At 39.6% G+C, this 20,147-nt stretch overlaps 1 protein-coding gene across 2 annotated transcripts in view; it reads left to right on the top strand.

Annotated features, from left to right (window-relative positions):
• LOC150076434 (acyl-coenzyme A synthetase ACSM3, mitochondrial-like) overlaps positions 1 to 20,147 on the top strand; it is a 336,253-nt gene that overhangs the window by 98,877 nt on the left and 217,229 nt on the right. For both annotated transcript variants that reach the window (XM_090387091.1, XM_090387090.1), the window contains exon 3: positions 7,642 to 7,754. In XM_090387091.1, coding sequence (XP_090243217.1) covers positions 7,642 to 7,754 — 113 coding nt within the window. The remainder of the gene's footprint in view (positions 1 to 7,641; positions 7,755 to 20,147) is intronic.

The raw sequence follows: 20,147 nt of genomic DNA, 5'->3' as shown, positions 1-20,147 counted from the left end.
GTTTTTTAGCCACGATGGGAAAATTTATACAATACCCGTAAGACTGCCAATCGTCCTTTTGGTATTCGTCTCCAAGAGCTACTCAAAGAACTATATATCAAGGTAGACAAGATTGCCCAAACACCAAAGCAACCCTTTCCACCCTGGCATGCTCATGTCCCGGCATGTGACTTGTCTCTTAGAAATTGGGCAAAGTCGGACACTCCATCATCTGTCTACTTGCAGCTTCATTCAGCACACTGAACTGAATATTCTGACTTCGCGCCAGTCTACACAGACGGTTCGAAGTCGGAATCATATGTGGGATCTGCTGCTGTCTTTACAGACAGCTCTACATCGGAGCAGATTCCCTCTGAATGTAGCATATTTACTGCAGAGCTGCACGCTATAGAGTTAGCTTTGGATCACATTAGTGAATGCCAATACCAACGGTTCATTATATATTCCGACTCTCTCAGCATGTTACAGGCTTTAATATCTGTGAGATATAATCCTCATCCAGTTCTGTCTAGTATTCAGCAGAAGATTCACTTCCTCCGTGGACGTGAATACGATATCCGCTTCTGCTGGATTCCCAGCCACATTGGGATTAGGGGAAATGATTTGGCTGACGCCGCAGCCAAATCAGCAATTCCCAAATAATAACTGCTGCCTGTCAGTCCCCAATACAGACTACAGGCAAATAATACACGAGAAGATTCACTCCCAATGGCAGGATTCGTGGAATAGACAGACTGCGAATAAATTATATCATATAAAGCTTGTAATTGAACCGTGGCAGTCTAGTCTGCGCAGGAATCGTAAGGAGGAAGTTGTTCTTGCCCGGACTTGCATAGGACACAGTCATTTAACTCATTCGTTTTTGCCGATGGCTGATGACCCTCCTATGTGTGTGTCCTGTGGCACAATTTTAACGATTAGACACCTTTTAATTGACTGTCCAGATTTTAGCAGCACCCGTTTTACCGCTTTTAATTATCTGACTGAGCCGTATATACTCAGTCAGATTTTATCCGACAATGACAACGTGTCTGCTGTTTTTAGCTATTTTAAATCAATAAAAGTTTTTAATTGTATTTAAAATTTATGTTATTGTTAACCTCTTTATTGATTTATTTTTTATATCTTTGTTATTATATATCTGGACATGGTGACCTTACTAATTAGGTCACCCAGAGTTTAAAGTTTTTAAATATTATCTAGTCTTGGCACATTATAGCCTTAGTTGCTAATGCGCCAAAAAAATCCAAACAAACAAACAAACAAACAAACAAACAAACAAACAAACCACAGAGTTTATACGTTGCTCTGGGGTTGCTGTTTCCCATATGTAGTACTTTACATTTGTCAATGTTAAACTTCATTTGCCACCTCTCAGCCCATCTACTCAACCTTTGCAGATCCTGTTGCAGCAGCATAGCATCAGTAGTGCCCTTAACAACAATGCCAACTTTTGTATCGTCTGCAAACTTGGACATTAAGCTTGATATACCATCATCAATATTATTTATAAATACAGAAAACAGTAATGGACCCAACACTGAACCCTGAGGGACTCCACTAATAACAACTCCACTCAGCATTGTTATGGGCCTATATGAGAGCTTGAAGGACAGGGTGGATGCCCTCGAAGGATTAAAAGTGAGGGGGCCCATCAAGCTCTCAGCTGCCCACACCAATGCCAGAGCTTGCACTGTGTCATCACACAACACAGTGGCAGCCCACAAGGCAGAATGCGCTGGTCCCAAAGGAACTAGTAGTTGTTGGTGACTCTATTGTCAGGGAAACATGCTTTGTAAAAAGGATAGGTGGCACAGGACCAGGGTATGTCTACCAGGGGCAAAGGTTGATGACGTTGTAGAGCGGATATCATCTTTTAAGGGCACACAAGGTGATATAGTTGTACATGTTGGCACTAATGATATTAAGAGAAGGAGACCGGCGGAATTAGTTAACAAGTACAGGTCACTGTTGAAAAAAAGCCGTGAATTAGGGTTGAATTTGAAAGTGTCTGCAATTCTGCCCAGACACGATAGGAGGGAGTATATGATGAGAGCCTTGTCGATTAATTCGGCCCTGGAAAGATTGTGCAAGGCTCAAGGGGTAGAATTTTTTTCAGCCTGGTCTGTACTTGTTAACAGGAAAGACTGCTTCTACAGGGATGGGATACACTTAAATAGAAAGGGTGCAAGAATGTTTGCTGATGCTATCGAGGCAGTGTTAGGTGGGTCTGAAAACTGCTAGATTGGGGGGATACAAGGACTAATAGATTAACAGTACCACTGGCATAGGTGAAAGTGATTCTTGCACTGCTTCTATTGGAATGAGCCGCAGCCTGGAAAATAAGATGCAGGATATTTCAGAGACTGCTGCGAATCATTGGGGTACAAATAAACACATAGGTTGTGTTAGGGTAGCTAAGAAAAAGAATAGGTGCATGTATACTTGCATGTACACCAATGCTAGGAGTTTAGTAAATAAATTTGATGAATTTGAGGTATTGCTCAAAACATCAAAGGCAGATATTGTGGGGATTTCAGAGACGTGGGGTCACACAGATATAAGGAATGCAGAACTGGAATTTGGGGAGTACGATGTCTACAGAAAGGATAGACAGGATAGGAAGGGAGGAGGGGTTATGCTATTAGTTAAGAAATACATAAAATCCAAGGAAGTGAAGCCAGTAGAATTGCTGGACAGTGCAGTGTCGAGTCAGTTTGGTGTGACATAAGCATTGGGAGATCAAAATTGAGAGTAGGAGTGTGCTATAAGCCTAATGACTCTGATGAGTATAATAAGAAACTGTACGGGGAAATAGAGTGGGCCAGTAAATCAGAGAGTCTTATAATGGGAGATTTTAATTTCCCAGATATTGACTGGAATTTGGGGGTTGGTCACTCGCACACTAGCAAGGCTTTTGTGGATTTATTGGATGATTGTTTTCTACCTCAGCATGTTCGGGAGGCAACTAGAGGGAGTAATACTCTTGATTTGATTATCAGTAGTGATTCTTCATGCATTAAGAATCTGCAGGTAAATGAACCACTAGGTGGCAGTGATCACAGTGTGCTGAAGTGGGATTTACTCAAAGAGGTAACTACCATTAGGGGTAAAGGGAAGGGTTATTGCTTTTGTAACGGCGACTACGATGGACTGAGACAGCATTTAAATTCTATACAGTGGGACCAACTGATGATGTTACCACAGCAATTCAAAATGGGAAGCATTCAAAGAACTTATCTTGGAAGCTACTAGGCTTTACATACCAACTAAGAAATATTGTTCAAGGTTTAGGCCTAAGTGGATGTCAGATGAACTAATGAGACATATGGCAGAGAAAAAAAATGCATGGGATACATACAAATGAACATGTGATACAGAAGCCTATGATAGATACAAGTTGATCTGTAACCAAGGAGGTTAGGCAGGCGAAGGCAGATTACGAGAAATCTTTGGCAAGGGATGCAAAGAAAAACAGCAAAGAGTTCTTTACTTATGTAAACTCTAGAAGGAAGGGGATGAATCAGATTGGTCCACTTGATATCGATGGGTCAAATGTTGATGATCCTGCTCAGGTAGCTAACAAACTGAATGAATATTTTGCATCGACATTCACACATGAGGAGTTATTCAGCAAGGGGAATGCCAGAGGTGTATTCAACTCTGGCAGTAAGCTAGAGAATCTTGTAATAACTGAGAGTGAAGTGGAGGAGAAATTGTTGAAGATAAATACAAGAAAGGCACCTGGGGTGGATGGGATCTATCCAGTTATATTAAAGGAGGCAGCAAAGGAAGTAAGCAAACCCTTAGCCATAATTATGAGAGCTTCCTTGGACTCAGGGTAAGTACCCATGGACTGGAGATGTGCAAATGTGACCCCAATTCACAAAGGAGGATCAAAGGGCGACACAAGTAATTATAGACCTGTTAGTTTAACTTCTGTTCTTGGAAAATTAATGGAGGCTGGTTAAAGAAGCACTGCAGAATCATCTAGACAAGACTTCAGTTATAGCTCAGACACAGCATGGTTTTGTTAAGGGGAAGTCTTGCCTGACCAATTTGATTGGATACTATGATGCAGTCACAAAAGAACTGGATGCAGGGAATAACTTTGATATTATATACTTAGAATCTTAGAAAGGCTTTTGATAGTGTTGCACATGGAAGACTGCTGCACAAATTGGAGCAGTGTGGCATTGGAGGCAAATTGCTGCTACGGATAAAGGGGTGGTTGAGGGGGAGAAGACAGAGAGTTGTAATCAATGGACACTGCTCATCGTGGACTAATGTTCTTAGTGGAGTCCCTCAGGGTTCAGTATTGGGTCCATTATTGTTTTCTGTATTTATAAATGATATTGATGATGGTATATCAAGCATAATGTCCAAGTTTGCAGACGATATGAAGGTTGGCAGGGTTGTCAAGGATACTATTGACACTATGCTACTGCAACAGGATCTGGAAAGGTTGAGCAGATGGGCTGAGAGGTGGCAAATGAAGTTTAACATTGACAAATGTAAAGTACTACACATGGGAAACAGCAACCCCAGAGCAACGTATCTACTCTGTGGTACTACACTGACAGTGGTAGAGAATGAAAGGGACTTGGGGGTGGTTGTGCAGGCAGATATGAAGTTCGCTGAGCAGTGCAGATGGCCAGGTCATGGAGTCTTGTCAATGATATATAGGAATTTTTCTAGCAGGGATAAGAGGTGATTATTCCCTTGTATAAGGCAATTGTCAGACCACACCTAGAGTACTGTATACAGGTCTGGAGGCCTCATTTCAAGAAGGATGTAGAGATGCTGGAACGAGTACAGAGAAGGGCAACAAGATTAGTGAATGGAACAATGGGGTGCTCTTACGGAGAAAGGTTTAAGTTTTGCAAATTATAGTGTCTGGAAACTAGGCACCAGCGGGGTGATCTGATAGAGGTGTATAAAGCCTTGAATGGTTTGAGCATGCTCAATGCTGATAGGATTCTTCCTCCTGCTTAGAATAATCACCTGAGAGGGCATAAATTCAAATTGAGAAAAGACAGATGGTGGATAGACGTGAGGAAATTTGCCTTTAGCCAGTGGGTGGTTTGTTGGTGGAACAGACTTCCGTCCCTTGTCATGGAGGTTGATAGCCTGAATAAGTTTAAGGCTCAGCTGAACAGGTATTTCGAACGAACCGAGGGGTGAAGTGGAAGTGGTTATTTTTTATTTGTTTATTTATTTATTTTTTTTGGCTGATGCTGCATAAGCTTGCTTTCTTGCATCAAATGCCTTTACTAATGCTAAATTTCAGGAAGGCTTTTGATACTTTTGCACATAAAACACTGCTGTCAAAACTTTAGCTATGTGGCATTAAGGGCATAGTTACTGCTCTGGAAAAAAGGATTAACAGGGATTAAAATGGATAAGCTTTTCATATCAACAAAGAAAACTAGTGTTCAAGGATTATACCTAAATGGATATCAGATGATCTATTGAGACACGTAGCAGAGAAGAAAAGTGCTTAGAATGCATATAAATTATCAGACAACACAGAAGCCTACAGTAGATATAAGCTATTCTGTAATCAAGTCACAAAGGAGGTTAGGCAAGTGAAGGTAGATTATAAGAAGTTTCTGACAAAGAATGCAAATAAATATAGCAAAGACTTCTATGCTTATATTAACAATAGAAGGAAGGGGTTGAATCACATTGATCCACTTGATATCTATGGGTTAACTCTTGATGATCCTGCTCAGGTTTCAGACAAACTGAATAGGTATTTTGCATCTACATTCACACTTTAGGAATTCTTTAGTGAAGTGGATGCCAAGAAGGTTATCAAACTCTATTGAGGAGCTAATTGACTTTATGATAACTGAAAGGAGAGTGGAGGAAAAATTGCCGATGATGGAAAAACATAAAAAAGATACATGTGGTGGATGGAACTATCCAATATCCCCAGAGGCTCACATCTGGTGAGTATGGGCTTAGCACACCCAGGGTCCTGAGCTGGATATCATCATTCTTCTCTTTCTTGGTGATTCCTTTCTCTCTCTCTCTCTCTCTCTCTCTCTCAAGGTGCCTCCGTAGCCAGGTGGGAAGGAGCAGCAGTGCGCAGCACACGCTTCTTGATTAGACCGGGGTTCGAGCCCGTCACCACCAAATACGGAGGATGCGGAAAGGTCAAGGAATGTCCACCGCATATCCCGGAGCAATATGGCCTTAGTTGCTAATGCTCCTAAAAACCAACCGAACAAACAAACAAACTCTCTCTCTCTCTTTCTTTCTTAGGGTAATAGGGAAATTTTTTTTTTGGCCCGTGCAGCATAAGCCCCAGGCTTCCTTGCACCACATGGCTAATAATAATAATATTAATGGAGGAAGCAAAGGAGGTAAGCATACCCTTAGCCATAATTGAGAGCATTTTGGGTTTGAGGGGAGTTCTCTATGGACCGGAAATATACAAACATATCCCCAATTCACAAGGGGGTGAATCTAAGGGTGACATGAATAATTACAAACCTGTTAGTTTAACTTCTGTTCCGGGGAAAGCAATGGAGTCACTGGTTAAAGAAGTAATGCAGGACCATCTGGACAAGCATGGAATTATGCCGCAATCAGAGCATTGATTTGTTATTCGTCTTATCTTACCAATCTGATAAGTTAGTGTGATAGAAACTGGATACAAAAAATAATTTTACATCATATACTTGGATTTCAAGAAGGCTTTTGATACTGTTGCACCTAAAAGACTGCTGTAAAAACTGGAGTAATGTGGCATTAAGGGCAAGTTACTGATATGAATAAAAGGATGTTTAAGTGGAAGAAAACTGAGAGTGGTTATCAATGGGTACTGCTCTTCATGGACTGATATTAGTGGAGTTCCCCAGGCTTCAGTGCTGGGCCCATTGTTGTTTTCAATGATATTGATGAATCATTGAAATATACCTTCATCAATGATATTGATGAAGGTATATCAGGCTTAATGTCTAATTTTGCAGATGATACAGAGGTTGGCAGGGTGGTTAACGACAGTTATTGGGATGGGCCACTGCAACAAGATCTAGGAAAATGGGGTTGATGGGCTGAGAAATGGCAATTGAAGTCTAACATGGACAAATGCATGGTACTGCGTATGGGTAATCCAATAGCAGTAACCCCAAAGTAACTTATCAGCTGTGTAGTATTACACTCAGGGCAGTGGATAATGAAAAAGACCTGGGGGTAATTGTGCAGTCAGACATAAAATTCTCTGAGCAGTGTAGACATGCTGGCAGAACAGTTCATGCGGTTTTGTCAATGATATGCGGAAACTTTGCTAGCAGGGATTAAGAGGTGATTATCCCTTTGTATAAGGCCATAGTTTGGTCGCATCTTGAGTACTGTATACAGGTCTCAAAGCCTCAATTTAGGAAGGTTGAAGAACTGCTGGAACAGGTCCAGAGAAGGGAACAAAAGGGTGATCTTACCTAGAAAGATTTCAGTTCTGCAAATTGCACCCCTGAGACTAGACACTTGCAGGGAGATCTGATTGAGGCATTTGAAGTCTTGATTGGATTGAGTAAGCTGAATGTTAATGGCATAACCTTTTTTTTTTTACATTAAAATAATTTGTATTATTTATATCTTTTTATGTATTAATTAATAACTTTTATTTTACAGAACAGCTAATGTCCTTCAACATATTTGTGGATTGAAAAAAAATGACTGTGTCTTTGTGTTGTTACCAAGAATCCCACAGTGGTGGTTAGTCAACTTGGGAGCAATTCGTAATGGTTAGTGTATCTGTTTTTGTTTTCTTACAGCATTTTTTAATAATTGGATAGTGGAAACAGTCATGGCAGAAAAACTCTTGTACATCTTTGAGTTATTTTACAAATTAATTTATTACACTTTTAGCAGTAAACCACTTTGTACTGAAGTTGTACTAATCTCTGGACTATTGCCAAATCCTATCTTCACACCATAATAGCTGTAATTAAGTAAAAAACAATGGGGATCGAAGAAATTAACTAAATTAAATTACTAAATTTACTAAATTACAAATGAACTAAATTAATTTGTAAATTTAATTTACAAAAATTTATTTCGATAGTTATAAATTTCCTGAGTTATTATTATGTGTCATACCTGAGAGCAAGAGGGAGTAGATCCTGCTCTTGCTGATCTCATGGGAGCAGCACTAAAAGTCTATGTGGTTCACAATATGCTAATATTTAGAGTTAAATGGTATCAAACCCATTGGTTAGTGAGAGATTGGACTTGTTAAACAAATGAGATCATATAAATGTGAAAGGCTAAACTTATAGGGAATAAGTAAAAAAATCAACTTTATGGTTTAGATTTGCTTTAATTTGTAATTTGATTTTTAATTTTGATTTTTGAAATTTGATTTTTAATTTGTAATTTGTGATGTGACATGACAAGATTACCTCACAGCTGCAGCTATGGGTAGGAAAGCAATACTGTTTCCTTTTGCAATCATCCCCCCCATATTGGGGTGACTGATCATAATATGGGATGTCTTTTGTGTATACAGTGTGTGCGTGTGTTCATAGGCCAATCTAGATGTTGTGTGTGCAGAAAAACCCTGCTCCCTCTCCTTGAAATTGGTTAACTGCAGCCTCAAATTAAAGAATTCTTTCAGTTGCAGATGGGAAATGACCCTAGACCTTTCCAAACATGTGGCTGGAAGAGGGGAGTTGATATATCATGCTGATTAAGCTGTGAATTATAATATGCAGTTAAATGATTTGGGCAGAGGTTGAGAATGCCGAAATACATTAATTGAAAGGTTTCTGTTCTTTCTTTTTACAGCAGTACCTTTGTGTTTGATCTGTTGGACATTGGTTTTTAATGGCGCCTACATAACCAGGTGGGAAGGAGCAGCAGTGCATAGCACACAATCTTCTTGATTAGACCGGGGTTCGAGCCCGTCACCACAAAATACTATGGAGGGATCTGTTCTTAAGAATCTGCGGATAAAGGAACCACTAGGTGGCAATGATCACAGTGTGCTGAAGTGGGATTTACTCAAAGAGGTAACTACCATCAGGGGTAAAGGGAAGGGTTTTTGCTTTCATAAAGGCAACTACAATGGTCTGAGACAGTATTTAAATTCTATACAGTGGGACCAACTGATGATGTTACCAACAGAAATTCAAAATGGGAACTTATCTTGGAATCTACTGGGCTTTACATACCAACTAAGAAATGTTGTTCAAGGTTTAGGCCTAAATGGATGTCAGATGAAGTAATGGGACATATGGCAGAGAAGAAAAATGCATGGGATACATATAAATTAATGGGTGACATGGAAGCCTATGATAGATATAAGCTGATCTGTAGCCAAGTTACAATGGAGGTTAGGCAGGCGAAGGCAGATTACGAGAAATCTTTGGCAAAGGATGCAAAGAAAAACAGAAAAAGAGTTCTTTACTTATGCAAACTCTAGAAGGAAGGGGATGAATCAGATTGGTCCACTTGATATCGATGGTTCAACTGTTGATGATCCTGCTCAGGTAGCTAACAAACTAAATGAGTATTTTTTATTTGCATTCACACATGAGGTGTTATTCAGGGAGGGGAATGCCAGAGGTGAATTAAAATCTGGCAGTGAGCTAGATGATTTTGTAATAACTCAGAGGAAAGTGGAGGAGAAATTGTTGAAGATAAACATAAAAAAGCACATGGGGCGTATGGGATCTATCCAGTTATATTAAAGGAGGCAGCAAAGGAAGTAAGCAAACCCTCAGCCATAATTTTGAGAGCTTCTTTGGAATCAGGGGAAGGTACCCATGGACTGGAGATGTGCAAATATGACCCCAAAGGAGGATCAAAGGGCAACACAAGTAATTATAGACCTGTTAATTTAACTTCTGTTCCAAGAAAATTAATGGGGTCACTGGTTAAAGAAGCACTGCAGGATCATCTAGACAAGACTTCAGTTATAGCTTGGACACAGCATGGTTTTGTTAAGGGAAAGTCTTGCCATACCAATTTGATTGGATACTATAATATGGTCACAAAGGAACTGGATGCAGGGAATTACTTTGATATCATATATTTGGATCTTAGAAAGGCTTTTGGTACTGTTGCACATGGAAGACTGCTGAACAAATTGGAGCAGTGTGGCATTGGAGGCAAATTGCTGCTATGGATAAAGGGATGGTTGAATGGGAGAAGACAGAGAATGGTAATCAATGAAAACTGCTCATCATGGACTAACATTATTAGTGGAGTCCTTCGGGATTCAGTGTTGGGTCCATTGTTGTTTTCTGTATTTATAAATGATATTGATGATGGTATATCAAGCTTAATGTCCAAGTTTGCAGACGATACGAAGGTTGGCAGGGTTCTTAAGGACACTAATGACAGTACGCTGCTGCAACAGGATCTAGAAAAGTTGAGTAGATGAGCTAAGAAGTGGCAAATGAAGTTTAACATTGACAAATGTAAAGTACTACATATGGGAAGCAGTAATCCTAGGGTAACATATCAACTCTGTGGTACTACACTGACAGTGGCAGAGAACGAAAAGGATCTGGGGGTAATTGTGCAGGCAGATATGAAGTTTTCTGAGCAGTGCAGACGGTCTGCAAGAGTAGCTCATGGTGTCTTGTCAATGATATACAGGAATTTTTCTTGCAGGGATAAGGAGGTGATTATTCCCTTGTATAAGGTGATGGTCAAGCCACACCTTGATTACTGTATACGGGTCTGGAGCTCTCATTTTAAGAAGGATGTAGAGTTGCTGGAATGAGTACAGAGAAGGGCAACAAGATTAGTGAATGGAACGAAATGTTGGTCTTATGAAGAAATACTTAAGTTTTGAAAATTACAGTGTCTGGAGACTAGGCACCTGCGAGGTGATCTGATTGAGGTGTATAAAGTCTTGAATGGTTTGAGCATGCTCAATGCTAATGGCATTCTTCTTCTTCTTGCTGAGAATAATCACCTGAGAGGGCATAAATTCAAATTGAGGAAAGACGGTTGTAGGATAGATGTGCCTTTAACCAGCGGGTGGTTGGTTGGTTGAACAGACGTCCATCCTTTGTTGTGGAAGTTGATAGCCTATATAAATTTAAGGCTGGGCTGGATAGGTATTTGGAACACTTGGAGGGGTGAAATGCGATCTTTTTTTTTTTTTGGCTGAAGCTGCATAAGCTTACTTTCTTGCATCATGTGCCTATGCTAATGCTATTCTAGAGATCCTCTACTATAATATTTTTGAATATGTTGAAAATGCGGTACCATTTTCTCTTAGGGACATCTGATGAGAGCTTCCTTTGGCATGTTCATTTAATCCTCATTTTAATGGTATATACTTGTGGGATTTCACCTGTATATATATATATATATATATATATATACACACACACCCACACAACTAAAGTTGTTGTGTAGTTAGGGGAATGTACATACTTGCTTGGATTAGCTGGACTGTTGTTTAGGCATTGTTTTACTAATTACCATTAGCAGTAACAAATGTTGCAAGAAAGCAAGCTTTTACAGCATCAGCCAAAAAAAAAGACATTTCCCATTTCACCTATTCATATCATCCAGATAGATCATTCCAACAATCAACCACCTGTTGGCTAAAGGCAAACTTCAGCATATCTATTCTGCAACCGTTCTTCCACAATTTAACTTTGTGCACTTTCATGTGTATAGTCTAAGTAAGATGGAGAATCCCATCAGCATTAAACTTGCTTAATCCATTCAAAGCCTTAAGCATCTCACAAGACGCTTTAATTTGCAGAACTGAAGAACTTGGTAAAAGAGGCTTCAGTTCTGCAAATTAAAGCAGCTCCACATCCTTCCTAAAATGAGGCTCCAAAACTGTATGCAGTATTCAAGATGTGGCCTGATCATTTCCTTATAGAAAGGCATAATCACCTCCTTATCCCTGCTAGCAAACCTTGTATATCATTGGCAAAATTCCCATGAGCTGCCCTGGCAGCCTGATTGCAATACTCAGAAAACTTCATATCTCATATATGACTGCACAATTACCCCCCCCCCAGGTCTTTTTCATTTTCCACTACCCTGAGTGTACCACACAGGTTGATATGTTACTCTGGGATTACTGCTACCCATATGCAGTACTTTGTATTTATCAATGTTAAACTTTAGTTGCACATGTCTGAGCCCATTAGCCTAACTTTTATAGATCCTGTTGCAGTAGCATACTGTCATTATTGTCATTAACCACCTTGTCAATCTTTGTATCATCTGCAATCTTGGATTTTAAGCCTGATATACCTTCATCGATATCATTCATAAATATAGAAACAATGGGCCCAACACTGAACCCTGGGGTACTCCACTAATAATATTAGTCCATAAAGAGCAATGTCCATTGATTATCACTCTTTCTTCTCCCATTTAACCTTCCCTTTATCCATAGCAGAAAATTTCCCTCAATGCCACACTACTCCAATTTGTACAGCATTCTTTTATGTGCAATAGTATCAAACACTTTGCTGTATGATTTTGCTGTAAATTTGATATCAAATCCAAGTATATGATATCAAATTTATTTTTTGTATCCAGTTCCTTGGACACTGCATCATAGTAACCTATCAGATTTGTAAGACAAGACTGCCCCTTAGCAGATCCATGCTGTGATTGCACTATAATTGCATGCTTGTCCAGATGGTCCTGCATTTCTTCTTTAATCAGTGATTCCATTATTTTTCCTGGAACAGATGGTAGGCTAACATATCTGTAATTACTTGTATCACCTTTTGATTCCCCTTTGTGAATTGGGGATACAGTCACACATCTCCAGTCCACGAGGAACTCTTCTGAATCCAAGGATGCTCTCATAATTATGGCTAAGTGTTTGCTTACTTCCTTTGTTTCGTTCATTAATAAAACTGGATAGATCCCATCCACCTTAGGCACCTTCCTTATATTTCACTTCAATTTTTCTTCCGCTTTCCTCTCACTTATTACAAAATCATTTAGCTTCCTGTTCGAGTTTGATAAACTTTTGGCATCAGCTTCCCTACAGAATTCCTCATGTGTGAGTATAAGTGCAAATTACTCATTTAGTTTGTCAGCAGCCTGAGCAGGATCATCAACAGTCAAGCCATCGATATCAAGTGGACTGATTTGATTCAGACCCTTCCTTTTAGAGTTTACATAATTAAAGAAGATTTTCTTTGCATCCTTTGCCAAAGATTTCTCTCAATCTGCCTTTGCTTGCCTGACTTTCTTTGTTACTTGATTACAGAGTAGTAGGTCAACTACAGGCTTCTGTGTAGCCCAATAATTTATATTCATCCCATGCACTTTCCTTCTCTGCTACGTTTCATCAGGTTATCTGACATCCATTTAGGCCTTCACCTTGAAGAGTAATTCTTAGTTGGTATGAAAATCCTAGTAGTTGCTATGATTAATTCCTTGAATACTTCCAATTAAGAATTTGCTGATGGTAACATCATCAGTTGGTCCCACTGTATAGAATTTAAAAATTGTTTGAAATCACTATAGCCACTTTTACAAAAGCAAAAATTCCTCCTTTTACCCTTGGTGGTAGTTACATCTTTAAGTCAATCCCAAATCAATACGCTGTGATCATTTACACCTAGTGGTTCTTTTATATGCATATTCTGAAAAGTTAATCTGGAAAGTTAAATTCTCCTATTATAAGACATTCTGATATACTGACCCACTCTATTTCTCTGTAGTAGCCGAGTGGGCAGGAGCGGGAGTCCAGTAGCACACACTCTTTGAGTAGACCGGGGTTCAAGCCCCTGCCTGCTGAATACGGTCGATCTGCCAACCCGCACTGGACCAGCGTGGCAGATTATGGTCCATTTCCCTCAGCATGAATTGTTGAGGAGGCTTCCATCCTGCAGTGGGTTGATAATGGCTGCACTTTACTTTACTTTTTTTTACTCTGATTTTTGATTTCACAGTGCTTATGTTGCACCTAGATGACTCAACGTTGTATTGGCCATCCATGTCAACTGGATGTACTGCCTTAAATTTTATGCACTTTTAACTAAGAATATACTCCTTCCCCTTCTATTCTATTCTATCTGTCTTTTCTGTATACTTTGTACTCCCCATATTCAAATTCTGCATCCCGTATATCTGAGTGACACCAGGTTTCTGAAATCCCAACAATGTCTGCATTTGATGTCTTGACCAGCACTTCAAATTTATTTACTATCCTCCTAGCATTGGTGTACATGGAAATATTCATGCACTTGTTCTTACACTGTTACCATAACACAGTCCATACATGTACTTCTTTCATGATGACTGCCAGCAGTCCTTGAAATCCCCAGCACCTTGCTTTCAAGACTACTGCTCATTCCAATAGGAGCATTGCAAGAATGACTTTCACCACCTGCCTGCATCTACTGTTAATCTATTAGTTTGTGTATTCGCCCCTCCAAGTTAGCAGTTTTCCGGTCCACTTAACACTGCCTTGATAGCATCAGCAAATGTTCTTGCACCTTGTAGTCACAGGTTCCCTGCTACTAGAAGCCCCTCCCCCAAGTCCATTACTTTGTCTTTTTCCTTTCTGATATCAGCAGCTGGTTTCAGCTTAATACCAAGAACCTGAATAGGTCTTAGCCTGTGAAGATGGAAGCCAAGCTCACAAAATATGACCATCTGGTTCAAAGGAAGCTTACTGGCACACACTTGAAATGCTGGTGTGGAGAAATGCAGGTGTGGAGCATCACAGGCACATGTGGTGAGAAGCAGCATCTGTTTTTTGTTGAGCACCCAACTTGTCCTTTTTCATTGCAGAGTTGCTCTGTGGTATCAGATATACAGTGGGAATGAAAACACTTGTAAAGAAGCAGCAGTGCTTTATTCTTGAGCTGTAATCACTACAAATCATTCTGTGTATTATACTGGATGGAGGCTGAAGAGTAGTGTTTGAGCTAAAATAATTTAAAGGTCCTTTAAAGCTGTTGATTTGATGGACAGCATCCATATGAAATCCAGTGATGCCTTAGCTGATGATACTCGTTAACATAAGGTTATCATTATCATAAAAGGTTAACATTGGCTGCAGGCAGAGGCAAAAGGGAATCTTGCACTGCTTCTATTAGAATGAGCAGCAGCCTGGAAAGCGAGGTAATGGAGATTTCCAGGACTGTTGGGAGTAATAGTGGAACAAGTAAATACATGGGCTGTGTTAGGGTAACCAAGAGTAGGAACAGGTGCATGTATACTTGCATGTACACCAATGCTAGGAGTATAGTTAATAAATTTGATGAGCTTGAAGTGCTAGTCAAGACATTAAAGGCAGATATTGTTGGGATATGAGAGAAGTGGTGTCACACAGAAATAAGCAGTGCAGAATTGGAATTTGGGGAGTCAATATGTATGGGGAGGATAGACAGGACAGGAAGGGAAGAGGGGTTATGCTGTTAGTTAAGAAACACATAAAATCTAAGGAAGTGCATCCAATTAATGTTGGTGAAAAATGCAGTGTCGAGTCTATTTGGTGTGAAATAAGCACTCGGAAAGGAAAAATGAGTGTAGGAATATGTTATAGGCTATTCATTATAGGCCTAATGAATCTGATGATTATAATGAGCAATTGTGCAGAGAAATAGAGTGAGCCAGTAAATCAGAATGTCTTATCATGGGGGATTTTAACTTTCCAGATATTGACTGGAATATGTGGGTTGGTCACTCACACTAGCAAGACTTTTGTGGACTTATTGTATGACTGGTTTCTACAGCAACATGTTTGAGAGGCAGCCAGAGGGAGTAAAACTCTTGATCTGATTATCAGCAGTGATTATCCATGCATTAAGAATTTGCAGATAAAAGAACCATTGGGTGACAGTGATCACAATGTACTGATATGGGAATTACTTATAGATGTAACTACCATCAAGGTTAAAGGGAAGGACTTTTGCTTTCATAAAGGTGACTACAGATGTCTCAGACAGTTTTTAAATTCTGTACAATGGGATCAACTGATGATGTTACCAACGTTGAATTCTAAATGGGAAGCCTTCAGGGACTTACTTTTGGTGGTTACTAGGCTTGTCATTCCAACTAAGAAATACTGTTCAAAGTTTAGCCCTAAATGGATGTCAGATGAAATAATGAGGCTTGTGGCAGAGAAGAAAAATGTATGAGATGCATATAAAGTATCAGGTAACACAGAAGTCTATGGCAGGTATAAACTAGTCTGTAATCAAGTCACAAAGGCGGTTAGGCAGGCAAAGGCAGATTACAAGAAATCTTTGGCGAAGGATGCAAAGAAAAACAGCAAAGAGTTCTTTACTCATGTAAACTCTGGAAGGAAACGAATGAATCAGATTGGACCACTTAACATAGATGGGTTGGCTATTGATGATCATTCTCAGGTAGCTGATAAACTGAATGAGTATTTTGCATCTACATTCACACATGAGGAGTTATTCAATGAGAAGAGTGCCAGAAGTTTATCAAACGCTAACAGTGAGCTAAGTGATTTTGTAATAACTGAAATCAAAGTGGAAGAGAAATTGTTGAAGTTAAATATAAGGAAGGCACCTGGGGTGGACAGATTCTATCCAGTTATATTAAAGGAGGCAGCAAAGGAAGTAAGCAAACCATTAGCCATAATTATGATAGCTTCCTTGGACTCAGGGGAGGTCCCCATGGACTGGAGGTGTGTATCACCAATTCACAAGGGGGTTCAAAAGGTGACACAAGTAACTATAGATCTGTTAGTTTAATTTGTGTTCTGGGGAAAATAATAGAATCACTGGTTAAAGAAGCATTGCAGGATCATCTAGACAAGACTGCAGTAATAGTTAAGACAGCATGGTTTTGTTAAGGGGAAATTTTGTTTGACCAATTTGATTGGATACTACAATGTGGTCACAAAGGAAATGGATGTAAGGAATAACTTTGATATCATATATTTGGATCTTAGAAAGGCTTTTGATAATGTTGCACATGGAAGACTGCTGAACAAATTGGAGCAGTGTGGCATTGGAGGCAAATTACTGCTATGGATGGTTGAGTGGGAGAAGACAGAGAGTGGTAATCAATGGACACAGCTCTTCGTGGACAAATGTTATTAGTGGAGTTCCCCAGGGTTCCTGTGTTGGGCCCATTGTTGTTTTGTATATTTATCAATGATATTGATGAAGGTACATCGGGTTTAATGTCCAAGTTTGCAGATGATACAAAGGTGGCCAGGGTTGTTAATGACAGTAAAGACAGTATGCTACTCCAACTGGATCTAGATAAGTTGGGAAAATGGGCTGAGAAGTGCCAACTGAAGTTTAACATTGACAAATGCAAAGTACTGCATATGGGTAGCAATAACCAAAGAGAAATGTACCACACAGTTGGTACATTTCTCTTCGGTTATTGCTACTACACTCAGGGAAGTGGAAAGTGAAAAAGATCTGAGGGTAATTGTGCAGTCAAATATGAAGTTCGCTGAGCAGTGCAAATGGACAGCCAGGCCAGGTCATGGTGTCTTGTCAATGATATATAGGAATTTTGCTACCAGGAACAGGGAGGTGATTATCCCATTATAAAAGGCAATGGTCAGGTCACACCTAGAGTACTGTGTATAGGTCTGGAGGCCTCATTTTTGGAAGGATGTAGAGTTGCTAGAACAAGGAGTATAGTTAATAAAAGGGCAACAAGATTGGTGAGGGGAACAAAGGGGGTGCTCATATCAAGAAAGGCTTAAGTTCTGCAAATTGCAATGCCTGGAGAGTAGGCACCTGCGAGGTGATCTGATTGAGGTGTATAAGCCCTTGAATGGGTTGAGCAAGCTGAATGCTGATGGGATTCTTCGTCTTGCTCAGACTAAGAACCTGAGGTGGCACAGTTTCAAATTGAGGAAAGATAGTTGTAGAATAGATGTTCGGAAATTTGCCTTTAGCCAGCGAGTAGTTAATTGGTGGAACAGGCTTCCATGTTTTGTTGTGGAAGCTAATAGCCTAAATAAATTTAAGGCTGAGCTGGACTGGCATTTGGAACGAATGGAATGGTGAAATGGGAGGTTTTTTTTTTTTTGGCTGATGCTGCATAAGCTTGCTTTCTTGCATCGTATGCCTCTATTTAAATAGAGGCATATTTTAATCATTTAAAATATTTTCATAATAAGGCATAGTGCCAGGGATCCAGGATTTTCCTGACCATTACCTTCTGTAAGCCTGCTTATTGGGCCAGACATCAGTAAGGAATCCACTGAACTTCCACGGTGATATTTGAGAGCTCTTCTGACTCCAAATAAATTTTAGTCTGAGTTTCTACTGTTATACATGACAATGCAAAATTTTGTTACGTAACATTTTTTCTTAACATTCTAGCAGCTTTGGTGACTACTATTTCTTTCAAGTTTAATGGGCAATCAGATTGAACAGCCAGACTTATTTTCTCTTTGTTGTTTGACTATGAAAGATGCAAATATGGTAAAAGTTATTCTAATTGGCTTTTTCTTCAAAAAACAATATAGTGAAAAATTTTGGATTTATATTCAGTGTTTCTTCTGTCTTTTGGCTTTTCTAGATGCACCTGATAGAGTGCACCTAATCTTAGCAGACATCCACTGTAGTGAATATCATAAAGTTTTATCTCAAATATTTACACCATCCTTTATGACTACAGCAGAAGCACGTGGACAAATGCATAAACTTTTTATGCTTGTAATTATGCAAAATTTGAAAATAATAAAGCAATTAATATTACTGATTGATAGATCTGATTGTGGTGTTTAATGCTCTGAATGGATTAAGTAAGCTAAATGTTGATATCCTTATTCTTGCTCAGACAACACACGCATAAGGGTAGACAAATTTTAATTAAGGAAGGATGACTGCAGGAGATATGTACAGAAGTTTGCCTTTAGCTAGTGGGTAGTTGATTGTTGGAATGAACTTCTACCTGGTGTGTAGTTTGAATAAATTTAAGGAAGAATTAGATAGATTATTAGGGGGATGGACAAGTGATGTCGGAAGTGTTTCCCCCCTGCCTGATGCTTATAAGCTTGCTTGCCTGCATTATTTGCTACTTCTAATAGTTATATAATTGGAGAAGGGACAAGCAAGTATAATGACATTGAGGCTCATTTAAAAGAATTTTTGGTTTTTCAGGCAAGTCTATTATAACCCATTATACTCTCCAAAAATTCAAGATAGCAGAATTAGCATTAGCATTAGCATTAGTAGAGGCATTTGATGCAAGAAAGCAAGCTTATGCAGCATCAGCCAAAAAAAAAAAAAAAAAAAAAAAACCACTTCCACTTCACCCCTCTGTTCGTTCAAAATACCTGTCCAGCTGAGCCTTAAACTTATTTAGGCTATCAACCTCCACCACAAGGGATGGAAGTCTGTTCCACCAACCAACCACCCGCTGGCTAAAGGCAAATTTCCGCACGTCTATCCTACATCTGTCTTTCCTCAATTTAAATTGATGCCCTCTCAGGTGATTATTCTGAGCTAGAGGAAGAATCCCATCAGCATTGAGCATGCTTAAACCATTCAAGGCTTTATACACCTCTATCAGATCACCTCGCTGGTGCCTAGTCTCCAGACACTGTAATTTGCAAAACTTAAGCCTTTCTTCGTAAGAGCATCCCTTTGTTCCACTCACTAATCTTGTTGCCCTTCTCTGTACTCGTTCCAGCAGCTCTACATCCTTCTTGAAATGAGGCCTCCAGACCTGTATACAGTACTCTAGGTGTGGCCTGACCATCGCCTTATACAATGGAATAATCACCTCCTTATCCCTGCTGGAAAAATTCCTGTATATCATTGACAATACTCCATGAGCTACTCTTGCAGCCCGTCTGCACTGCTCAGAGAACTTCATATCTGCCTGCACAACCACCCCCAAGTCCCTTTCATTCTCTACCACTGTCAGTGTTGTACCATAGAGTTGATACGTTGCTCTGGGGTTGCTGTTTCCCATGTGTAGTACTTTACATTTGTCAATGTTAAACTTCATTTGCCACCTCTCAGCCCATCTGCTCAACCTTTCCAGATCCTGTTGCAGAAGCATAGTGTCAGTAGTGTCCTTGACAACCCTGCCAACCTTTGTATCGTCTGCAAACTTGGACATTAATCCCGATATACCATCATCAATATCATTTATAAATACAGAAAACAATAATGGACCCAACACTGAGCCCTGAGGGACTCCACTAATAACATCAGTCCACGATGAGCAGT

The sequence above is a fragment of the Mastigoproctus giganteus genome, chromosome 13 (genome assembly GCF_048544385.1).
Source record: "Mastigoproctus giganteus isolate SK-2022 chromosome 13, ASM4854438v1, whole genome shotgun sequence".
Lineage (NCBI taxonomy): Eukaryota > Metazoa > Arthropoda > Arachnida > Uropygi > Thelyphonidae > Mastigoproctus > Mastigoproctus giganteus.
Note: the sequence above shows the minus strand (reverse complement) of the source record. Positions and strands in the feature narration are given on the sequence as shown.